Source organism: Salvelinus alpinus, chromosome 2 (assembly GCF_045679555.1).
Source record: "Salvelinus alpinus chromosome 2, SLU_Salpinus.1, whole genome shotgun sequence".
Classification (NCBI taxonomy): domain Eukaryota; kingdom Metazoa; phylum Chordata; class Actinopteri; order Salmoniformes; family Salmonidae; genus Salvelinus; species Salvelinus alpinus.
Genome location: NC_092087.1, coordinates 101,365,354 through 101,383,162, shown reverse-complemented (window position 1 = coordinate 101,383,162; position 17,809 = coordinate 101,365,354). Strand labels below are relative to the sequence as shown.

Below are 17,809 nucleotides of genomic sequence, written 5' to 3'. Positions count from 1 at the left end.
TGGGTGTTGCTATGGTGACCAGTGAGATATACTTCCTGGAGCACGTGCTATGGGTGGGTGTTGCTATGGTGACCAGTGAGATATACTTCCTGGAGCGTGTTATGGGTGAGTGTTGCTATGGTGACCAGTGAGATATACCTCCTGGAGCGCGTGTTATGGGTGGGTGTTGCTATGGTGACCAGTGAGATATACCTCCTGGAGTGCATGCTATGGGTGGGTGTTGCTATGGTGACCAGTGAGATATACCTCCTGGAGCACGTGTGGTGGGTGGGTGTTGCTATGGTGACCAGTGAGATATACCTCCTGGAGCGCGTGTGGTGGGTGGGTGTTGCTATGGTGACCAGTGAGATATACCTCCTGGAGCACGTGTGGTGGGTGGGTGTTGCTATGGTGACCAGTGAGACATACCTCCTGGAGCGCGTGTGGTGGGTGGGTGTTGCTATGGTGACCAGTGAGATATACCTCCTGGAGCGCGTGTGGTGGGTGGGTGTTGCTATGGTGACCAGTGAGATATACCTCCTGGAGCGCGTGCTATGGGTGGGTGTTGCTATGGTGACCAGTGAGCTGAGTGAAGGCGGCCTAGCAAAGACTTATAGATGACCTGGAGCCAGTGGGTTTGGCGACGAATATGTAGCGAGGGCCTGCTGACGAGAGCATACAGGTCGCAGTGGTGGGTGGTATATGGGGCTTTGGCGGATGGTACTGTGATAGACTGCATCCAGTTCGCTAAGTAGAGTGTTGGAGGCTATTTTAAAAATGACATCGCTGAAGTCAAGGATCGGTAGGATAGTCAGTTTTACGAGGGTATGTTTGGCAGCGTGAGTGACAGAGGCTTTTGCTGCGGAAAAGGAAGGCGATTCTAGATTTAATTTTGGATTGGAAATGCTTAATATTAGTCTGGAAGGAGAGTTTACCGTCTAACCAGACACCTAGGTATTTATAGTTGTCCACATATTCTAAGTCAGAACCGTCCAGAGTAGTGATGCTGGACGGGTGGTTACGGGCAGCGGTTGGTTAAAGAGCATACATTTAGTTTTACTAGAGCAGTTGGAGGTCACGGAAGGAGTGTTGTACGTCATCTATAATAATGACATAAAGGCTATGCTGCTACGGTGTGGGACGTCATCTATAATAATGACATAAAGGCTATGCTGCTACGGTGTGGGATGTCATCTATAATAATGACATAAAGGCTATGCTGCTACGATGTGGGACGTCATCTATAATAATGACATAAAGGCTATGCTGCTACGGTGTGGGACGTCATCTATAATAATGACATAAAGGCTATGCTACTACGGTGTGGGACGTCATCTATAATAATGACATAAAGGCTATGCTGCTACGGTGTGGGACGTCATCTATAATAATGACATAAAGGCTATGCTGCTACGGTGTGGGATGTCATCTATAATAATGACATAAAGGCTATGCTGCTACGGTGTGTGGGACGTCATCTATAATAATGACATAAAGGCTATGCTGCTACGGTTTGGGATGTCATCTATAATAATGACATAAAGGCTATGCTGCTACGGTGTGGGACGTCATCTATAATAATGACATAAAGGCTATGCTACTACGGTGTGGGATGTCATCTATAATAATGACATAAAGGCTATGCTACTACGGTGTGGGATGTCATCTATAATAATGACATAAAGGCTATGCTGCTACGGTGTGGGACGTCATCTATAATAATGACATAAAGGCTATGCTACTACGGTGTGGGATGTCATCTATAATAATGACATAAAGGCTATGCTGCTACGGTGTGGGACGTCATCTATAATAATGACATAAAGGCTATGCTACTACGGTGTGGGATGTCATCTATAATAATGACATAAAGGCTATGCTGCTACGGTGTGGGATGTCATCTATAATAATGACATAAAGGCTATGCTGCTACGGTGTGGGATGTCATCTATAATAATGACATAAAGGCTATGCTGCTACGGTGTGGGACGTCATCTATAATAATGACATAAAGGCTATGCTGCTACGGTGTGGGACGTCATCTATAATAATGACATAAAGGCTATGCTGCTACGGTGTGGGATGTCATCTATAATAATGACATAAAGGCTATGCTGCTACGGTGTGGGACGTCATCTATAATAATGACATAAAGGCTATGCTGCTACGGTGTGGGACGTCATCTATAATAATGACATAAAGGCTATGCTGCTATGGTGTGGGACGTCATCTATAATAATGACATAAAGGCTATGCTGCTACGGTGTGGGACGTCATCTATAATAATGACATAAAGGCTATGCTGCTACGGTGTGGGACGTCATCTATAATAATGACATAAAGGCTATGCTGCTACGGTGTGGGATGTCATCTATAATAATGACATAAAGGCTATGCTGCTACGGTGTGGGATGTCATCTATAATAATGACATAAAGGCTATGCTGCTACGGTGTGGGATGTCATCTATAATAATGACATAAAGGCTATGCTGCTACGGTGTGGGATGTCATCTATAATAATGACATAAAGGCTATGCTGCTACGGTGTGGGACGTCATCTATAATAATGACATAAAGGCTATGCTGCTACGGTGTGGGACGTCATCTATAATAATGACATAAAGGCTATGCTGCTACGGTGTGGGATGTCATCTATAATAATGACATAAAGGCTATGCTGCTACGGTGTGGGACGTCATCTATAATAATGACATAAAGGCTATGCTGCTACGGTGTGGGATGTCATCTATAATAATGACATAAAGGCTATGCTGCTACGGTGTGGGATGTCATCTATAATAATGACATAAAGGCTATGCTGCTACGGTGTGGGATGTCATCTATAATAATGACATAAAGGCTATGCTGCTACGGTGTGGGACGTCATCTATAATAATGACATAAATGCTATGCTGCTACGGTGTGGGATGTCATCTATAATAATGACATAAAGGCTATGCTGCTGCAAGAGCAACATCATTGGGATATACAGAGAAAAGAGTCGGTCCGAGAATTGAACCCTGTGGTACCTCCATAGAGACTGCCAGAGGTCCGGACAACAGGCCCTCCGATTTGACATACTGAACTCTTGTTTGAGAAGTAGTTGATGAACCAGGTATGGCATTGAAGTTCATTTGGAGGTTTGTTAGTTTGTTATTTAGTGAACCAGGTGAGTCAGTCATTTGAGAAACGAAGGCTGTTGAGTCTGCCGATAAGAATACGGTGATTGACAAAGTCGAAAGCCTTCGCCAGGTTGATGAAGACGGCTGCACAGTACTGTCTTTTATCGATGGCTGTTATGATATCCTTTAGTACCTTGAGCGTGGCTGAGGTGCACCTGTGACCAGCTCGGAAACTGGATTGCACAGCGGAGAAGGTACAGTGGGATTCAAAATGGTCAGTGATCTGTTTGATAATTAACTTGACTTTCAAAGACTTTAGAACGACAGGGCAGGATGGATATAGGTCTCTAATAGTTTGGGTCTAGAGTGTCACCCCCTTCGAAGAGGATTAAAAGCGTGCAAAAAGTAAACTGCCTGTTACTCAGGCGCAGAAGCTAGGATATGCATATAACGTGTAGATTTTGATATAAAACACTCTACAGTTTCCAAAACTGTTAAAATAATGTCTGTGAGTATAACAGAACTCATATGGCTGGCAAAAACATGAGGAAATCCAACCAGGAAGTTGGAGATTTTGAGGGTTGTAGTTTTTCAATTGAATGACTTACTAATATACTGTGTCTATGGGGTCACTTCCCAAGCCTTCCAGCAGATGTCAACAGTCTTTAAAACGTTGTTTGAGGCTTCTATTGTGGAAAATGAGAGAATAAGAGCTGTTTGACGAGGGGGCTTCCTGAAGAACCTTAGTGCACTCTCGCGCATTCCCGTGATGCTCGCCTTACTTTCTTTTTCTTCTGTAATTCTTCTGTAATACGCAATTGTCTGGTTGGATTATTATTGAAGATTTTTGATAAAAATATCCTAAAGATTGATTGTAAACAACGTTTGACATGTTTCTACGAACTTTGATGGTACTTTTTTGACTTTTCGTATTGATGTTCTGAGCGCGCCTGGTGCATTTGGAATAGTGAAGGGAACACATGTACAAAACTGAGGATTTTGGACACAAATATGGACTTTATTGAACAAAACTAACATTTCTTGTGGAACTGAGAGTCTTTCGAGTGCATTCCACCGAAGATCAGCAAAGGTAAGTGAAGATTTATAACGCTGTTTCTGACTTTTGTTGATTCCACAACATGGCTGGTAACTGTATGGCTTGCTTTGTATCTGAGCGCTGTACTCAGAATATTGAACAATGTGCTTTCGACGCTTTTTTGAAATCTGACACAGCGGATGCATTAAGAACAAGTTTATATTTAATTCCATGTAAAACACTTATCTTTTATCAACGTTTAGTTTTGGAGGCAAAGTATTTCTGAACATAACGCACCAATTTAAACTGAGGCTTTTGGATATAAATATGAACTTTATCGAACAAAACATACATGTGTAACATTGAGTCCTGGGAGTGTCATCTGAAGCAGATCGTCAAAGGTTAGTGATTCATTTTAGCTGTATTTCTGTTTTTTGTGACGCCTCTCCTTGCTTGTAAAATGGCTGTGTGGTTTTTCTTGTCCTGGCACTGTCCTAGCATAATCTAATGGTGTGCTTTCGTCGAAAAGCCTTTTTGAAATCGGACACTGTGGTTGGAATAACGAGAAGTGTTTCTTTAAAATGGTGTATAATACTTGTATGTTTGAGAAAATTTGAATTATGAGATTTTTGTTGTTTTGAATTTGGCGCCCTGCTATTTCAATGGCTGTGGTCGAGTTGGGACGCTAGCGTCCCACATACACAAGAGAGGTTAACCAAGTTTAATTCATCCCAAAGGGTCGTTAGAGCTGTAATTCAGACAACAACATGTTCTCACCATCACAAGTATATATACCCCACTTTGGACAATCCTCCTCTCCAATCCTTACATCTTCTGGTTCAACAGGAAGATGGTAACAGGATACTAAACCCTTATTACTCCCTTCAGGGGATCTGACCTGACCTCAACCCCTCCTTCGCCTAATCCACAGATGTTCATCCACTTCCCCTAAAGCAATCCTGTGATCTCCTCCCGTCCACCCAGCACATTTCACAGCCACTCTGTCTTTCTACAGATCTCACTCCTTTATATACTCTGCGTCTGATCTATCATGTCTTTAATATCTAAATTTTCAAAGTTTAGCCCGAATCCAGTCATAAAGTTACACTCCCTTTCAGTCAGTCAACTTCAGTAAAACATACCATGGGAAAATACAATCATTACAGGCAACATCCTCATCGAGTTAAAGGGTAGAGCTGCCGCTTTCAAGGTGCGGGACACTAATCCGGACGCTTATAAGAAATCTCGCTATGCCCTCAGACGAACCATCAAACAGGCAAAGCGTCAGTACAGGACTAAGATTGAATCCTACGACACCGGCTCTGACGCTCGTCGGATGTCGCAGGGCTTGTAAACTATTATGGACTACAAAGGGAAACCCAGACCCTTGTAAATTATGATTGGCTGAATACTCTCTAGACTATAATGTTTTTATTATACTGGATATATATTTTAAGTCTTTGTGTGTTTTTTGGATAGAGAGAAATAGAGAAATAAATTAGTGTGGTTTTTAATGTAATGTTGGTGTTTGTAGATGTCGTTTTGTATATATTTCATGTCAAATGTCTTTGTTGTATTACCTTTTTGTTAAAAGGGCATGTCGTTTTATAAAGTTGAATGTTTATACGTAGGCACTCTGTAAGACAGAGTAATGTATTTATCATGGTCAACCTTGTTTCCCCCTTAAATATTTGATAGCATCTTAGAATTTACTTTTATTTATATTTTACTTATATTAATTTAATTTACTTTTAGAGTTCTGAAAGGGCAGTGGTTCGCTTTTCAAACCTATGCTGGCAGCGGTACAGCGTACATGTGTTGCAGAGGCATTGGCTTAGACCACTAGACTCCTGCAGGCCACTTATTCACCATGGCTTAAAGACTGGAATATATTACTGTATTCCCCAACCGACCCAAACGGATACTAAATGAAACAGCCCCTGGCAGATCACCCAGACCTGACCCCGCAAGATGCGTCAATTTATTCATTGTCTTTTGTTTGAAACACTCCTGTCAATGTTGAGTAAGGACGCACACCTAACTACGCATATAGAAGTAGGACTAGTCTACCTGGCCTGTGTGCAAATGTAGGCCTATAAATGTGCCCATTTGAGGATGTCTGATAGTATTTCTCATTGTCTTAACGCACCACCACTAATGAGTTGTGGAGCTTCTCAAAGTAATTTTTTTCTTCACCTCAAACAGCAAGTAAACTAAGTCTAATCAAAATCAATTGCGTACGACAATAGTTCCTCAAAGTATTTTCGTAAAATATTTCCACTCGGCATGAAAGGAAAAAATGTAATTCTCTGATCCAGTGGAAATGTCATAAAATACCTGATTACTTCTAATCTTTTGCACAAATAGCCGACAGCTGTGTCTGTCCCTAACTCACTGGCGCGGGAAACTCTCAGGGCCCAGAATATTTTATACAATGTCGCAAGCTTGCTATCACAAGTTTCGGAGGACCCAGTTGATAGTTGATACAATGTTTCAAGTTTGTTGTAGACAGGCCATGAGCAGCCAATGTGATTTCTAGGATATTTATTTTTATCAGGATATTTTCTACCTGCAGGCTGCAATGTTTTTATTTGTTATGTAGGCAATTTTTTTACATAGTTGGCAATGGCAATAAAGGTTACTTTTAGATTTGTATAATTTTCATTTAGATTTAGATAGAATGTAGATTAATCACAGACAATGATTTTGAGATAGTAATATAAATTAAATGAAACTGTTCCACAAAAATGTGCATATGAAAATCATAACTGGCACGCAGATCGGTAGAAATGGTCAGATACATTGTCACTCTAAATGGAAAAGTTTGACGACCGCTGGTGTAGTTAATTACTGAAAACTTCAGGAGCATAACGACAGAATTTACAAAGTCCAGTAGCAGCGGGAGGGAAGAGTTTTTCTCGGTTATATTGATGACTGGCTCCCTCGAGTAACTTGTGTATCTGTAATTATTTAATCAAACAGCATGCTTCAAGCATCAGACAACTTAAAGCAACAACTTTGAGAAGGGTTTAAAACAAAGGTTTCAAACCAATTCATGAATGTAATTACATCTAGGTATATGTCTTGCCTTTAAAGTAAGGGCATGGAAAAAAAATAGCTGAATATTATACAATGACTTATCAACAGCTCTAATAATTTGACCCCCACAGGAAATCTACACTGGTAATTCTAGAATATACTATATAGCCTAGAAACCTGGTTAAACTATAAATATGACATCATGGACGAATTCTAGAATATACTATATATCCTAGAAACTTGGTTAAACTATCATTATGACATGATGGATGAATTCTAGAATATACTATATAGCCTAGAATTCTGTTTAAAACAATAATTTTGACCTCATGGATGGCCAGTCTTTGTATTCATAGTGTAGTGAATTCAGGGGATAGCCTGAAGGTTGCTACAACGGCTTTCTCTATGAATTTGAGAGTGGTTACATTTCTCCAGCCCCCATCCCTCAGCTGTTTACCAAACCAAGTTTCTGAGCAGCCATTTTGTTGCGGTTTTAAAAAATCATTCCACCACTGTTTTGGTAATAAGAGAAATGTAACTGCTTTCAAATTCATAGAGAGACCATGATATCAACATTATAGTTTTAACCTTGAGGCGATACAGTGTTGGTTTACATTGTTTCTAAACATTGGAGTAAAAAAAAGCTTATTTTGTGTTCTGATGGGGTACAACAGTTGAACTAAGCTCATGAGGCATGTGTTATATTCTTCAAGAATCAATGGCTATACATAAATAATTTAAAAGTCCAAAAATGGATGTAGCAATTGCATATTTCCCCTTTAACGCCACACATCAGTTCAACAACTGCTGAGTTTGGTATTTAAGACAGTACTTACTAGTATTAATCAGGACGCTGTTTCTCAAAACCATCTTACGGCTAATTTCATCGTTGGATGCCTTAAGATGCGTTTGGGAAACCGGCCTCAGACATCCAGTTTCCTCCTCGTTCTCCTTTTTCGATGTGACAGTCATCTCCCCTTCCTCCTCTTTCACTCCAATTACGGCATCATCCCCTTTCTCTTTCTCTTCTTTTACTTTAACGTCTTTCTCTTCTTCTTTCACTGTAACAGCCTCATCCTCTACTTCTTGTTTTACTGTGACATCCTCCTCTTCCTTCTCCTCTTTCACCAGAAAGATCAGAGCTTCTTTCTCCATCCAGCAGATATTATCTTTAGCAGGAGAAGAGTAGCTTAGTGACCGCATGGTCGGGGATGTTAGCTAGCTAGGCTAATGTTAACTTAACCAGCCCGCCAGCTGACTAATAACAACAACACCGTAAGTATGAAATTAAATCGGATAACTAACCAAGACGACAGAAGTGGTTTTAAAACACAGTGGCTAATAAAAAAAAACGAAAGCATCTAAAGAGCTTTATTGGTTCGGCTATTTTGTCTAGCAAGCTACCGAGGTGTCTGACTAACTATTGCTGCTGCTGAAAGAAGCGTTCCGTCCACTAAATTATACGTCACACCAACAGCGTCGCCTTAAATGCCCACACTACTGACTGGATTGGGTAGTTGAGTAAAATGTATATTTAATTTTCAGACAAAAAGTTAAAGGGTAGGAACCAGAGACGTCGCTAGAACTAAAATATTAATTAGCCCCCCCCCCTGAATAAATCAATATCAGTCTATATATTTTTTCTGTGATTTATTTTTTTCGTCAACCATTCCATCGCATCTTAAACTTCTTAACGGGCCGGCACTAGGACCGGGGGAGGCTGCTGCTTCACTAGTGATTGTTAGACTTTCTTCAGCAAAGATGGCTGAAAGAAATACTTCGAGAGAGGGGTACCACTACACAGAACTGAACTGGATCAAAGATGGTGGACAACAGTACTAAGATGGAAGCAAATGTAAGTGATTATAACGTCAAAACGAATCATGCAAAAACATGCACAGTTGACAGGAATGTTAGTTAATGTAGAGACAAACGATTATGCATTTTTTTTATCATAAAGTTCATTTCCAAAAATCGTGATTTAGCAAGCTAGCTGACTAGCTAACATTAGCCAGCTAGCTGACTAGCTAACATTAGCCAGCTAGCTGACTAGCTAACATTAGCCAACTAGCTGACTAGCTAACATTAGCCAGCTAGCTGACCCAGCTAACATTAGCCAGCTAGCTGACTAGCTAACATTAGCCAGCTAGCTGACTAGCTAACATTAGCCAGCTAGCTGACTAGCTAACATTAGCCAACTAGCTGACTAGCTAACATTAGCCAGCTAGCTGACTAGCTAACATTAGCCAGCTAGCTGGCTAGCTTTATGGGTGTTGTGACATGAGTATGAAATTGTAATTCTGGTTGTTTTAGGGACTCCTGAAACAACCAGCAAACCAGACTGTCGTTTTGGAAAACAGTGGATGTATAGAATCTAGCTAGCTGAAGAATTTACTGCAAATTTAATGTACAATTTTGTAAGCTTTCCTTGCTGATATTTGCCATGCAGATAGATGAAATAACGTAGCTAACTATGTTCTTGCTTATTGTGCAGTGGATTATTAAAATCCCTGTATGCCCATGGATGTGTAGCTAGCTATCTAGCCGATCTGTGTATGGACCCAAACGTTTGGTACACATATTAGTTCAGAACCTATCTATGAACCTCAGCTATCATAGCCAGTTGTATCAACTTCAAAACAGCCTGAATGACATTAATGAAGCCTATGGATTGAGTAGATTATAATATCATGTTGTGCCAAGGATGCAAGTCGTATATACATGTAGTTATTACCATGCATGAGATCCCCACATTGTAGCCTGTACATTTAATATATTCACTGATCATGTACTGTACCTTGGCAAATAAAGGTGCAGTTTAGGTATGAATGTCTTTGAGATTATTTTTCAGTCATATCCAATACCAGGAGTATCAAATTCCAGTCTTTGAATGACGCTGTGTCTGCATGTATGTATTACAATTCTACACTTCAACAGTGTTTACCAATCTTGGTCCTGGGACATCAATGGTTACACATTGTAACTAATAGACTAGAAACAGGATTTAACTAGTTAATTCATATATACAGAAATATAATTTTTTAAAAACAGTACACTACACTTCCTATGCATCATGTAAATACTCCAACACCGGTTCATCTCAACATCTAATGCCCTTCATCTGCATTGATCTGATAAACACAGGATAGGTGGAGTATTTCATCACATTACGCTTCATTTCACCCAGTAGAGAATGTGAAACGCTTTATTGAAAAGCTCATTATCCAAGTGTTATAAATACAAGTTCAATCTGTACTTCAATGCACATCTGTTGTGCATTATAAAAACAGAGGAAGAAAGAGGAGGTGGAGAGAGAGGTGTAAAAGACAGAAAGGGAAAGAGGTAAGCACATAGGAGCAGGGAAGGCAGCACATGATTAATGAATCACAGTGCTACCTAAATATTCTCTCAGTTCATCACAATTACATAGCAGTGTCTCTAGTCGGCCCAAAGGTTATCTTAAAAGAGGGTGAGGTGGCGATGATGGGACTGGGGGTTGGCATCCTCTCACATCAAAACATATCTGCAGACGAGAGACAGATGGAGAGAGAGAGCATGTTTAAGCCTTGTGTTTTTATTTTTTATTCTAACATTGTTAGTCATCAATCAGGAGGTGAAATGCAAAACTGACCTTGGATCATTAACTCTGGGACTACTGCATCTCTGTCTGTATTTCAATGTAAAGCATCTCTTTAATAATACTTCCTGTTGACCTGACCAAGTGACCTCTCACCTCTGATCATGCTGTGCCCTCTATGTAGCCAGTTCAGATGCTGTAGGGGTTCACCGACACAGCTGATATAACCTAGAGGATTTAGGGAGAAGGGGAGAGAGGGATGAAGTGAAGGAGAGAGACTGTTATTGAGAAAATAAGGTAGTTAAAGCCACAGTGTTCAACAGGAATCTGTGTGTGGCCTCACCTGGTGTCCACACCACACTAAGTGGCTGCAGAGTACTTTATGCTGAAAAACATGAAATGACCCACAAGGACAAACAATATAGTGTAGTTATAGAAATAATGAAGTGTCTTACTATTCTCCATGGTTGGCCCTCTTGCCTATTCTTTGAAGGTGGAAGGAGCCACAGTAATACACCTGAGCCTGCTTACTGAACAACACAATCCATCAATCAGATTGATACATGAGTGTGTAGGTGTGGGTTATAGAGTGTCTAATTGCTCTACATTTCTGCAATATGGGTGATTTAAAACAGCCTGTTTTGTTTTTGCACAGACACCACACCCTTACCTAAACAGCACCCTCACCTGAGAAGTAGAAATCAAAGGGAGAGTAACTGTGATTTGAATAACTGCAGTTGACATAGCTAAGTAAATGGAAGAATACTCTTATTGCAATGTGAATGGCTCTAAAATGAGCATAGTGTAGTCTAAGGTGTTGCCAGGGAACAGTACCCTCTTAAAAGAGCCTTTGGTTGAGCATAGTGTAGTCTATGGTGTTGCCAGGGAACAGCACCCTCTTAAAAGAGCCTTTGGTTGTGCATAGTGTAGTCTATGGTGTTGCCAGGGAACAGCACCCTCTTTGAAGAAGTAGGAGGTGAAGATCTCCTGCACACGGATTGCCTCTCTTGCTGCGTTGTTGGACCCCATCCTTGAAACATCCTGCAGAGCAGCAGACTCCTCCTCTGGGACACGGCGGCGAGCTGCAGATCCCCTCCTGGTCCTCGTGTCCATCCTCATGAAGTTACGCAGGACACAGGTAGCCTTCACACATCTGCATTCCTCCAGGAGGCAGTCCCAGATGACCCTGGTCACCCAACCTTGCAGTCCCCTACACGGTAACTGTAGGCAATCGTTTTGAAGGAATCTCCAGCTACAAGGTATCTGTAGGAATATGGAAGACAATGTAATTATTAGACTGTTACATCACCAGGTCATTGTGGATTACTAAAGTATAATATCCCTGATAACAAATCATGATAACATTGGATTGATAGATGCATGGGCACACATATGTACATGTGTACATGTGACAATAACAGGATCATATCAAGGATGGCATCACAAATGAATACATAAATACCACTTGAAGCTTGATGACGAGTTGATCATTTGAATCAGCTGTGCAGTGCTGAGGCAAAAACAACAATGTGCCTCTTTGAGTCCCCAGGACTGAGAACCACTGCTCTTCATTGGGACCTCTTCATATGTAGACTGGCTTTCATAGTGCTCTTTATCCGAGGACAGAAAACCTCACAAGAAACACACTTCATTATAGTCAAATTACACCACACTGAATATTATGTTACTATTATCTCCGTCCTCACTTCTAGGGACAGGAACTACACAAAAGTACCTGCCCTATCCAGAATAGCCTCCTCTCTCACTGACAGTTGGGGCTGCTATCCTTTCACCCTCCTCCATGGCTGGTAGCTAGCTACCTACAAATGCATTTGGAGTTTGTTTTTTACAGTGATAAATACATCAAGATAGCTAATATGAAGTTAGGTAGCTGGTGATATTTCATTCACTTAGCTAGCTATCTATACAGAATGTGAAGTTGTCTAGATAGCTAGCTAGCCAAATAGCTAGCTCATTTAGCAGCTCATTTGAGTTAGCCTGCACTGTAGCTAGTTAGCTAATAATACATCGTTGTTTCTTTACATTTTCCAAATCTATTTCCTTACTTGAATAGGTTCTCCCAGCCATGTGGACAACTGGAAACAGGGCAGCAAAGATTGTCACCAGAGCGTTTTAGAGGATATTATATTGAACTATGTACCCATTTAATAACCAGACCTTCATACAAACTTGCTCTGCTGAATTCTTGACGGAGTCACAACGGGCGGCCTAAGCGGCATCTAGTCCATCTGCTGAATGGACGCAGAATGAATGTAGATTTAATTTAAAGACAAAAAGTTAAATGGTAGGATGCAAGCACTTCTACAGCCAGAGAGGTGAGAGGTCACACATGGTTTAGATGGTAAATGTTTATGTCCCCTTAGTGGTTCATCACGTCAGAAAAAGGGAATATGTTCCATCATCTATGTTTATTTACGTTAGTGCAAATTGTATTGGTGTAATTTCTCACCCCTTTTGGCTGTATGAAAGTTAATTTCCCCTCAGGCACACACATTTGTTCTTTGTTATTATTAAGGTAATTTGTGTCAAATGTACTTTTCCCCACTCCTTCACCCCATCTCTTTATATTGCTTATGCATATTCAGTGGCCTGACTGCATCCAGACTATGTCAAAGGCCCAACCCGGATAGATCTGAACTGAATGCAGCTTGGAGTGATCGGATGACAGAAGTCACATTTAGGTGCCAGGTGTAACTGAGGCCATAGATGCTCCACATCCATTACTTTGAGTGTATTATATAATATGACTAAATGGTTTTATTTCTGTGTTGCAGGGGCAGTCAAGAAATGGAACGGCAAGGCCACAGAACATGACATAAGCAGAGCTGTGGGAGACCACCTCAAGCCCCTGGTAGAGCCGGGGGTGGTGTTTACCACTCCACCAGCAGAGCTGTGGGAGACCACCTCAAGCCCCTGGTACAGCCGGGGGTGGTGTTTACCACTCCACCACTCCTTCAGCAGGCTGGAAAAGTGGGATTGATACTGTTTTTCATACTAAGATGGAGGGTCTGTTGATTGGTCAGTCATTGGATTCATTTGTTGAAATCAAATCAATATTTATTTATACAGCACATTTCAGACAATGGCGTCACAGGAGAAAACAATGAAAACAGAAATATTTAGTACACAAAAATAACAGGATAAAAAAAACAAGATTAACAACTGAAAGACCAATGAGCATTCTAAGGAAATGCCATTGATTAAAACACTAATTGGATGAAATATCCAACCCAAAATATAAGTTTGTTTTTTAGGAGGGGTTCTCAAAGACACTATGGGGGTGTCCACTGAAAGTTGACTAGTAACAACAACTGGGACCTAAAAGACACCCACCATGAGACCCACTAAATCTGCCCAAGAAGAGGAAACAAAAGAAAAACTAACACCAAACGTAAAGACAGGAAGCAAACCAAAAAGTGGAGCAACTAAAGGTATTGACTCTCTACATCTATCAAGACAACTGGAGCACTGGGCCAGACACTCTTAAATAGAACCTGGACCAGCTCAGGTGAAACACCTTCCCATTAACGAGATGGACAAGCCAGCACAGGTGTAACACATACTGACTAATAAGGTGACACCAATCAGTGAGTCCTACGTGCTAACGAGCTATACGAGAGGTCACACATGGTTTAGATGGTAAATATTTATGATCCCTTAGTGGTTCATCACGTAAGCTAAAGGTAATATGTTCCATCATCCATGTTTATTTACATTAGTGCAAATTGTCCACTCATATGAAATTTCTCACCCCTTTTGGCTGTAGGAAAGTTAATTTCCCCTCAGGCACACACATTTGTTCTTTGATATTATGAAGGTTATTTGTGTAGAATGTACTTTTCCCTACTAATTCACCCCATCTCTTTATATTGAATATTTATATTCAGTGGCCTGACTGCATCCAGACTGTCAAAGGCCCATCCTGGTAGATCTGAACCTAATGCAGCTTGGAGTGATCAGATGACAGGTTGATGGAAAAGTCCCATTTAGGTGCCAGGTGTAACTGAGGCCATAGATGTTCCAAATACATTACTTTGAGTGTTTTATATAATATGACTGAATGTGTTTCTGTGTTGCTGGGTCTTCAGAGGAGAGGAAGGCTGAGGAGGGATGGAAGGATGAATGGATCAGTCAGTCAATAAAGTGTAGAGCTGCTGTCTATGCTGTCAGACAAAATCCCTATTTTATTAGTTCATAAAAGTAAATAAGGCTTTATGACTGCTGAATACCAACTATCAATCACTTAGATCATGTATTTCCAGGTAGAGATACATCCGTGGGACGTCCCTAGCCTGTTGAAGTTGACAGTTAAAATGGTTAAGGTTAGGGTTTAGGGTAGGGATGTCCCAAGGATCCCGGATAGCATTGACCATTGTGCCTTCTTCTGTCTCTTTTACATAGCAGGTGATGAGTTCTGACTTCTGAACATGAAAATATTAAATATCCTTATTTATGTGAAATTGAATTTTTCTCGTGGTTTTTAAGGGTAGGTAACAACACATCCGCAACGCTGATCCTCAACACAGGGGCCCCAAACTATCATGGTCCAAGCACACCAAGACAGTCGTGAAGAGGGCACGACAAAACCTATTCCCCCTCAGGAGACTGAAAAGATTTGGCATGGGTCCTAAGATCCTCAAAAGGTTCTACAGCTGCACCATCGAGAGCATCCTGACTGGTTGCATCCCTGCCTGGTATGGCAACTGCTCGGCCTCCGACCGCAAAGCACTACAGGGGGTAATACGTACAGCCCAGTACATCACTGGGGCCAAGCTTTCTGCCATCCAGGACCTCTATCCCAGGCGGTGTCAGAGGAAGCCCCCCCCCCCCCCCCCTCCACTGTCTGTTATTATCTATGCATAGCCACTTTAATAACTCTACCTACATTTACATATTACCTCAATTATCTCGACTAACCGACTAATCAGTTCACCGTCTCACCTCATACTGTATTGGAGCAGCAGCAGCTGACTGCCCAGTTCAACGTCAGTTCACCGTCTCACCTCATACTGTATTGGAGCAGCAGCAGCTGACTGCCCGGTTCAACATCAGTTCACCGTCTCACCTCATACTGTATTGGAGCAGCAGCAGCTGACTGCCCGGTTCAACGTCAGTTCACCATCTCACCTCATACTGTATTGGAGCAGCAGCAGCTGACTGCCCGGTTCAACATTCAACGTCAGTTCATCGTCTCACCTCATACTGTATTGGAGCAGCAGCTGACTGCCCGGTTCAACATCAGTTCATCGTCTCACCTCATACTGTATTGGAGCAGCAGCAGCTGACTACCCGGTTCAACATCCTCCACTGACTCGGCCCTGTCTACACCTCCAAGGTGCCCCGCTCACACAGGAATACACACTCAGAGCTTACTAGACTTGTATATAAACTACACTTTGCATGTTTCGCTCACCTCTTTTTTTTTTAACTAGGTTTGAGGGCATTTACCCAGGTCGTCAGGAGCCAGGTCATTTACCCAGGTCGTCAGGAGCCAGGTAATTTACCCAGGTCATCAGGAGCCAGGTCATTTACCAAGGTCGTCAGGAGCCAGGTCATCAGGAGCGGTCACCAAGTGAAGATTCACATCCCCATCGCCAAATGTGGTGGTTAACTTTTACTGCCTCCCAAACCCGGATCCGGGAGCACCCCCCACCCCCCCCCCCACACTGATTAGCATAGCTAGCATAGCTTCACAAGTAAATAGTAGCATCTAAATATCAAATCACAAGTCCAAGACACCAGATGAAAGATACAGATCTTGTGAATAAACCCATCATTTCTGTTTTTTAAAATGTTTTACAGGGAAGACACAATATGTAAATCTATTAGCTAACCACGCTAGCAAAATACACCTTTTTTCTTTGTCCACCATTTTTTCTCTCCACCACTAGCTATCACCAATTCGGCCAAATAAAGATATTGATAGCCACTAACCAAGAAAAAAACTCATCAGATGACAGTCTGATAACATATTTAATTACTAATCATAAAACATTAATAACATAACAGACCAATTTACTCATCATAAAACAGTTCATAAAAATAGACAAAGCATAGCAATGGAAAGACACAGATCTTGTGATTTCAGACAATATTTCAGATTTTCTAAGCGTTTTACAGCGAAAACACAATAAATAAATCATAAGTTAGCATACCACATGTGCAAACGTTACCCCAGCATGAATTCAAGCCAAAGAGAGCGATATCTTTATCATCGCCAAAATATATAAATTTTTTCACTAACCTTCTCAGAATTCTTCCGATGACACTCCTGTAACATCATATTACACAATCCATATAGAGTTTGATCGAAAATGTGCATATTTCACGGCACAAATCGTGCTTACACAATGGAAATACTGTCCAACTACTCAAGCAATCTGCCCGGCAGCATCATGATAATACAACTATTTTTATCGAAAACTATTCATAAACTTGACAAAAAAAATACAGGTTGGACATGAAATGAAAGATGCATTCGTTATTAATGCAACCGCTGAGTTAGATTTTTTAAACTAACGTTACTAGACATACAGTGTGCGTTACAGCCAGACTAGTGCTGCAATAATGGCATCACTATTCGCCATTATTGAGTTTACATTTTTCCACATAAAAACGGAATAACATCATAAATAGCTCTTACTTTTCGACGAGCTTCCATCAGAATCTTGGCCAAGTGGTCCTTTGTCCAAAAGAATCGTTGCTTGGTTGTAAAACGTCGTCTTCAACTTCGGATTTAGCAGCTAACAATTGCTAACAATAGCTATTTTGCCCCAACGTGTCCAAATCCTCAAGACGCAATACTGAGGAAATTCCGAAAAATAGCAATATACTCGCATAATCTGATATAACTCGGTTTAAAATAGCTTCGTTATGATGTTTCTAACACCTATATCGAATTAAATTACAGACAGATACATCTAACGTTGATAACTGAGCGTTTGAAAATGGCATCCTGAGGTCCCTCTCTGCGTAATGGTCAGCGTCGAAAAGAAGGCTACCCTCACTCCTTGGCCTTTTATAACCTCTGAGAG

General features: G+C 41.2%; 3 protein-coding genes and 1 long non-coding RNA gene across 6 annotated transcripts in view; 3 read left to right on the top strand and 1 right to left on the bottom strand.

Annotated features, from left to right (window-relative positions):
* Positions 1–17,809, top strand: part of LOC139546870 (zinc finger protein ZFP2-like) — a 116,315-nt gene that overhangs the window by 45,839 nt on the left and 52,667 nt on the right. The window lies entirely within an intron of this gene.
* The window catches only part of LOC139547049 (zinc finger protein 180-like), a 74,627-nt gene that overhangs the window by 26,651 nt on the left and 30,167 nt on the right, over positions 1–17,809 (top strand). The window lies entirely within an intron of this gene.
* Positions 1–17,809, bottom strand: part of LOC139546711 (zinc finger protein ZFP2-like) — a 112,739-nt gene that overhangs the window by 79,495 nt on the left and 15,435 nt on the right. For 2 of the 3 annotated variants that reach the window (XM_071355454.1, XM_071355439.1), the window contains exon 1: positions 8,014–8,631. The exons of the other annotated variant lie outside the window; for it this stretch is intronic. In XM_071355454.1, the coding sequence (XP_071211555.1) occupies positions 8,014–8,380 (367 nt within the window). In that variant the 5' untranslated portion in view covers positions 8,381–8,631. Of the gene's footprint in view, positions 1–8,013; positions 8,632–17,809 lie in introns of those variants that run through there. 3 annotated transcript variants of the gene reach the window in all.
* On the top strand, positions 8,827–9,990 carry LOC139547664 (uncharacterized). Its single transcript, XR_011669576.1, has 2 exons — positions 8,827–9,032; positions 9,491–9,990. It is a non-coding gene; the product is annotated as an uncharacterized lncRNA (long non-coding RNA).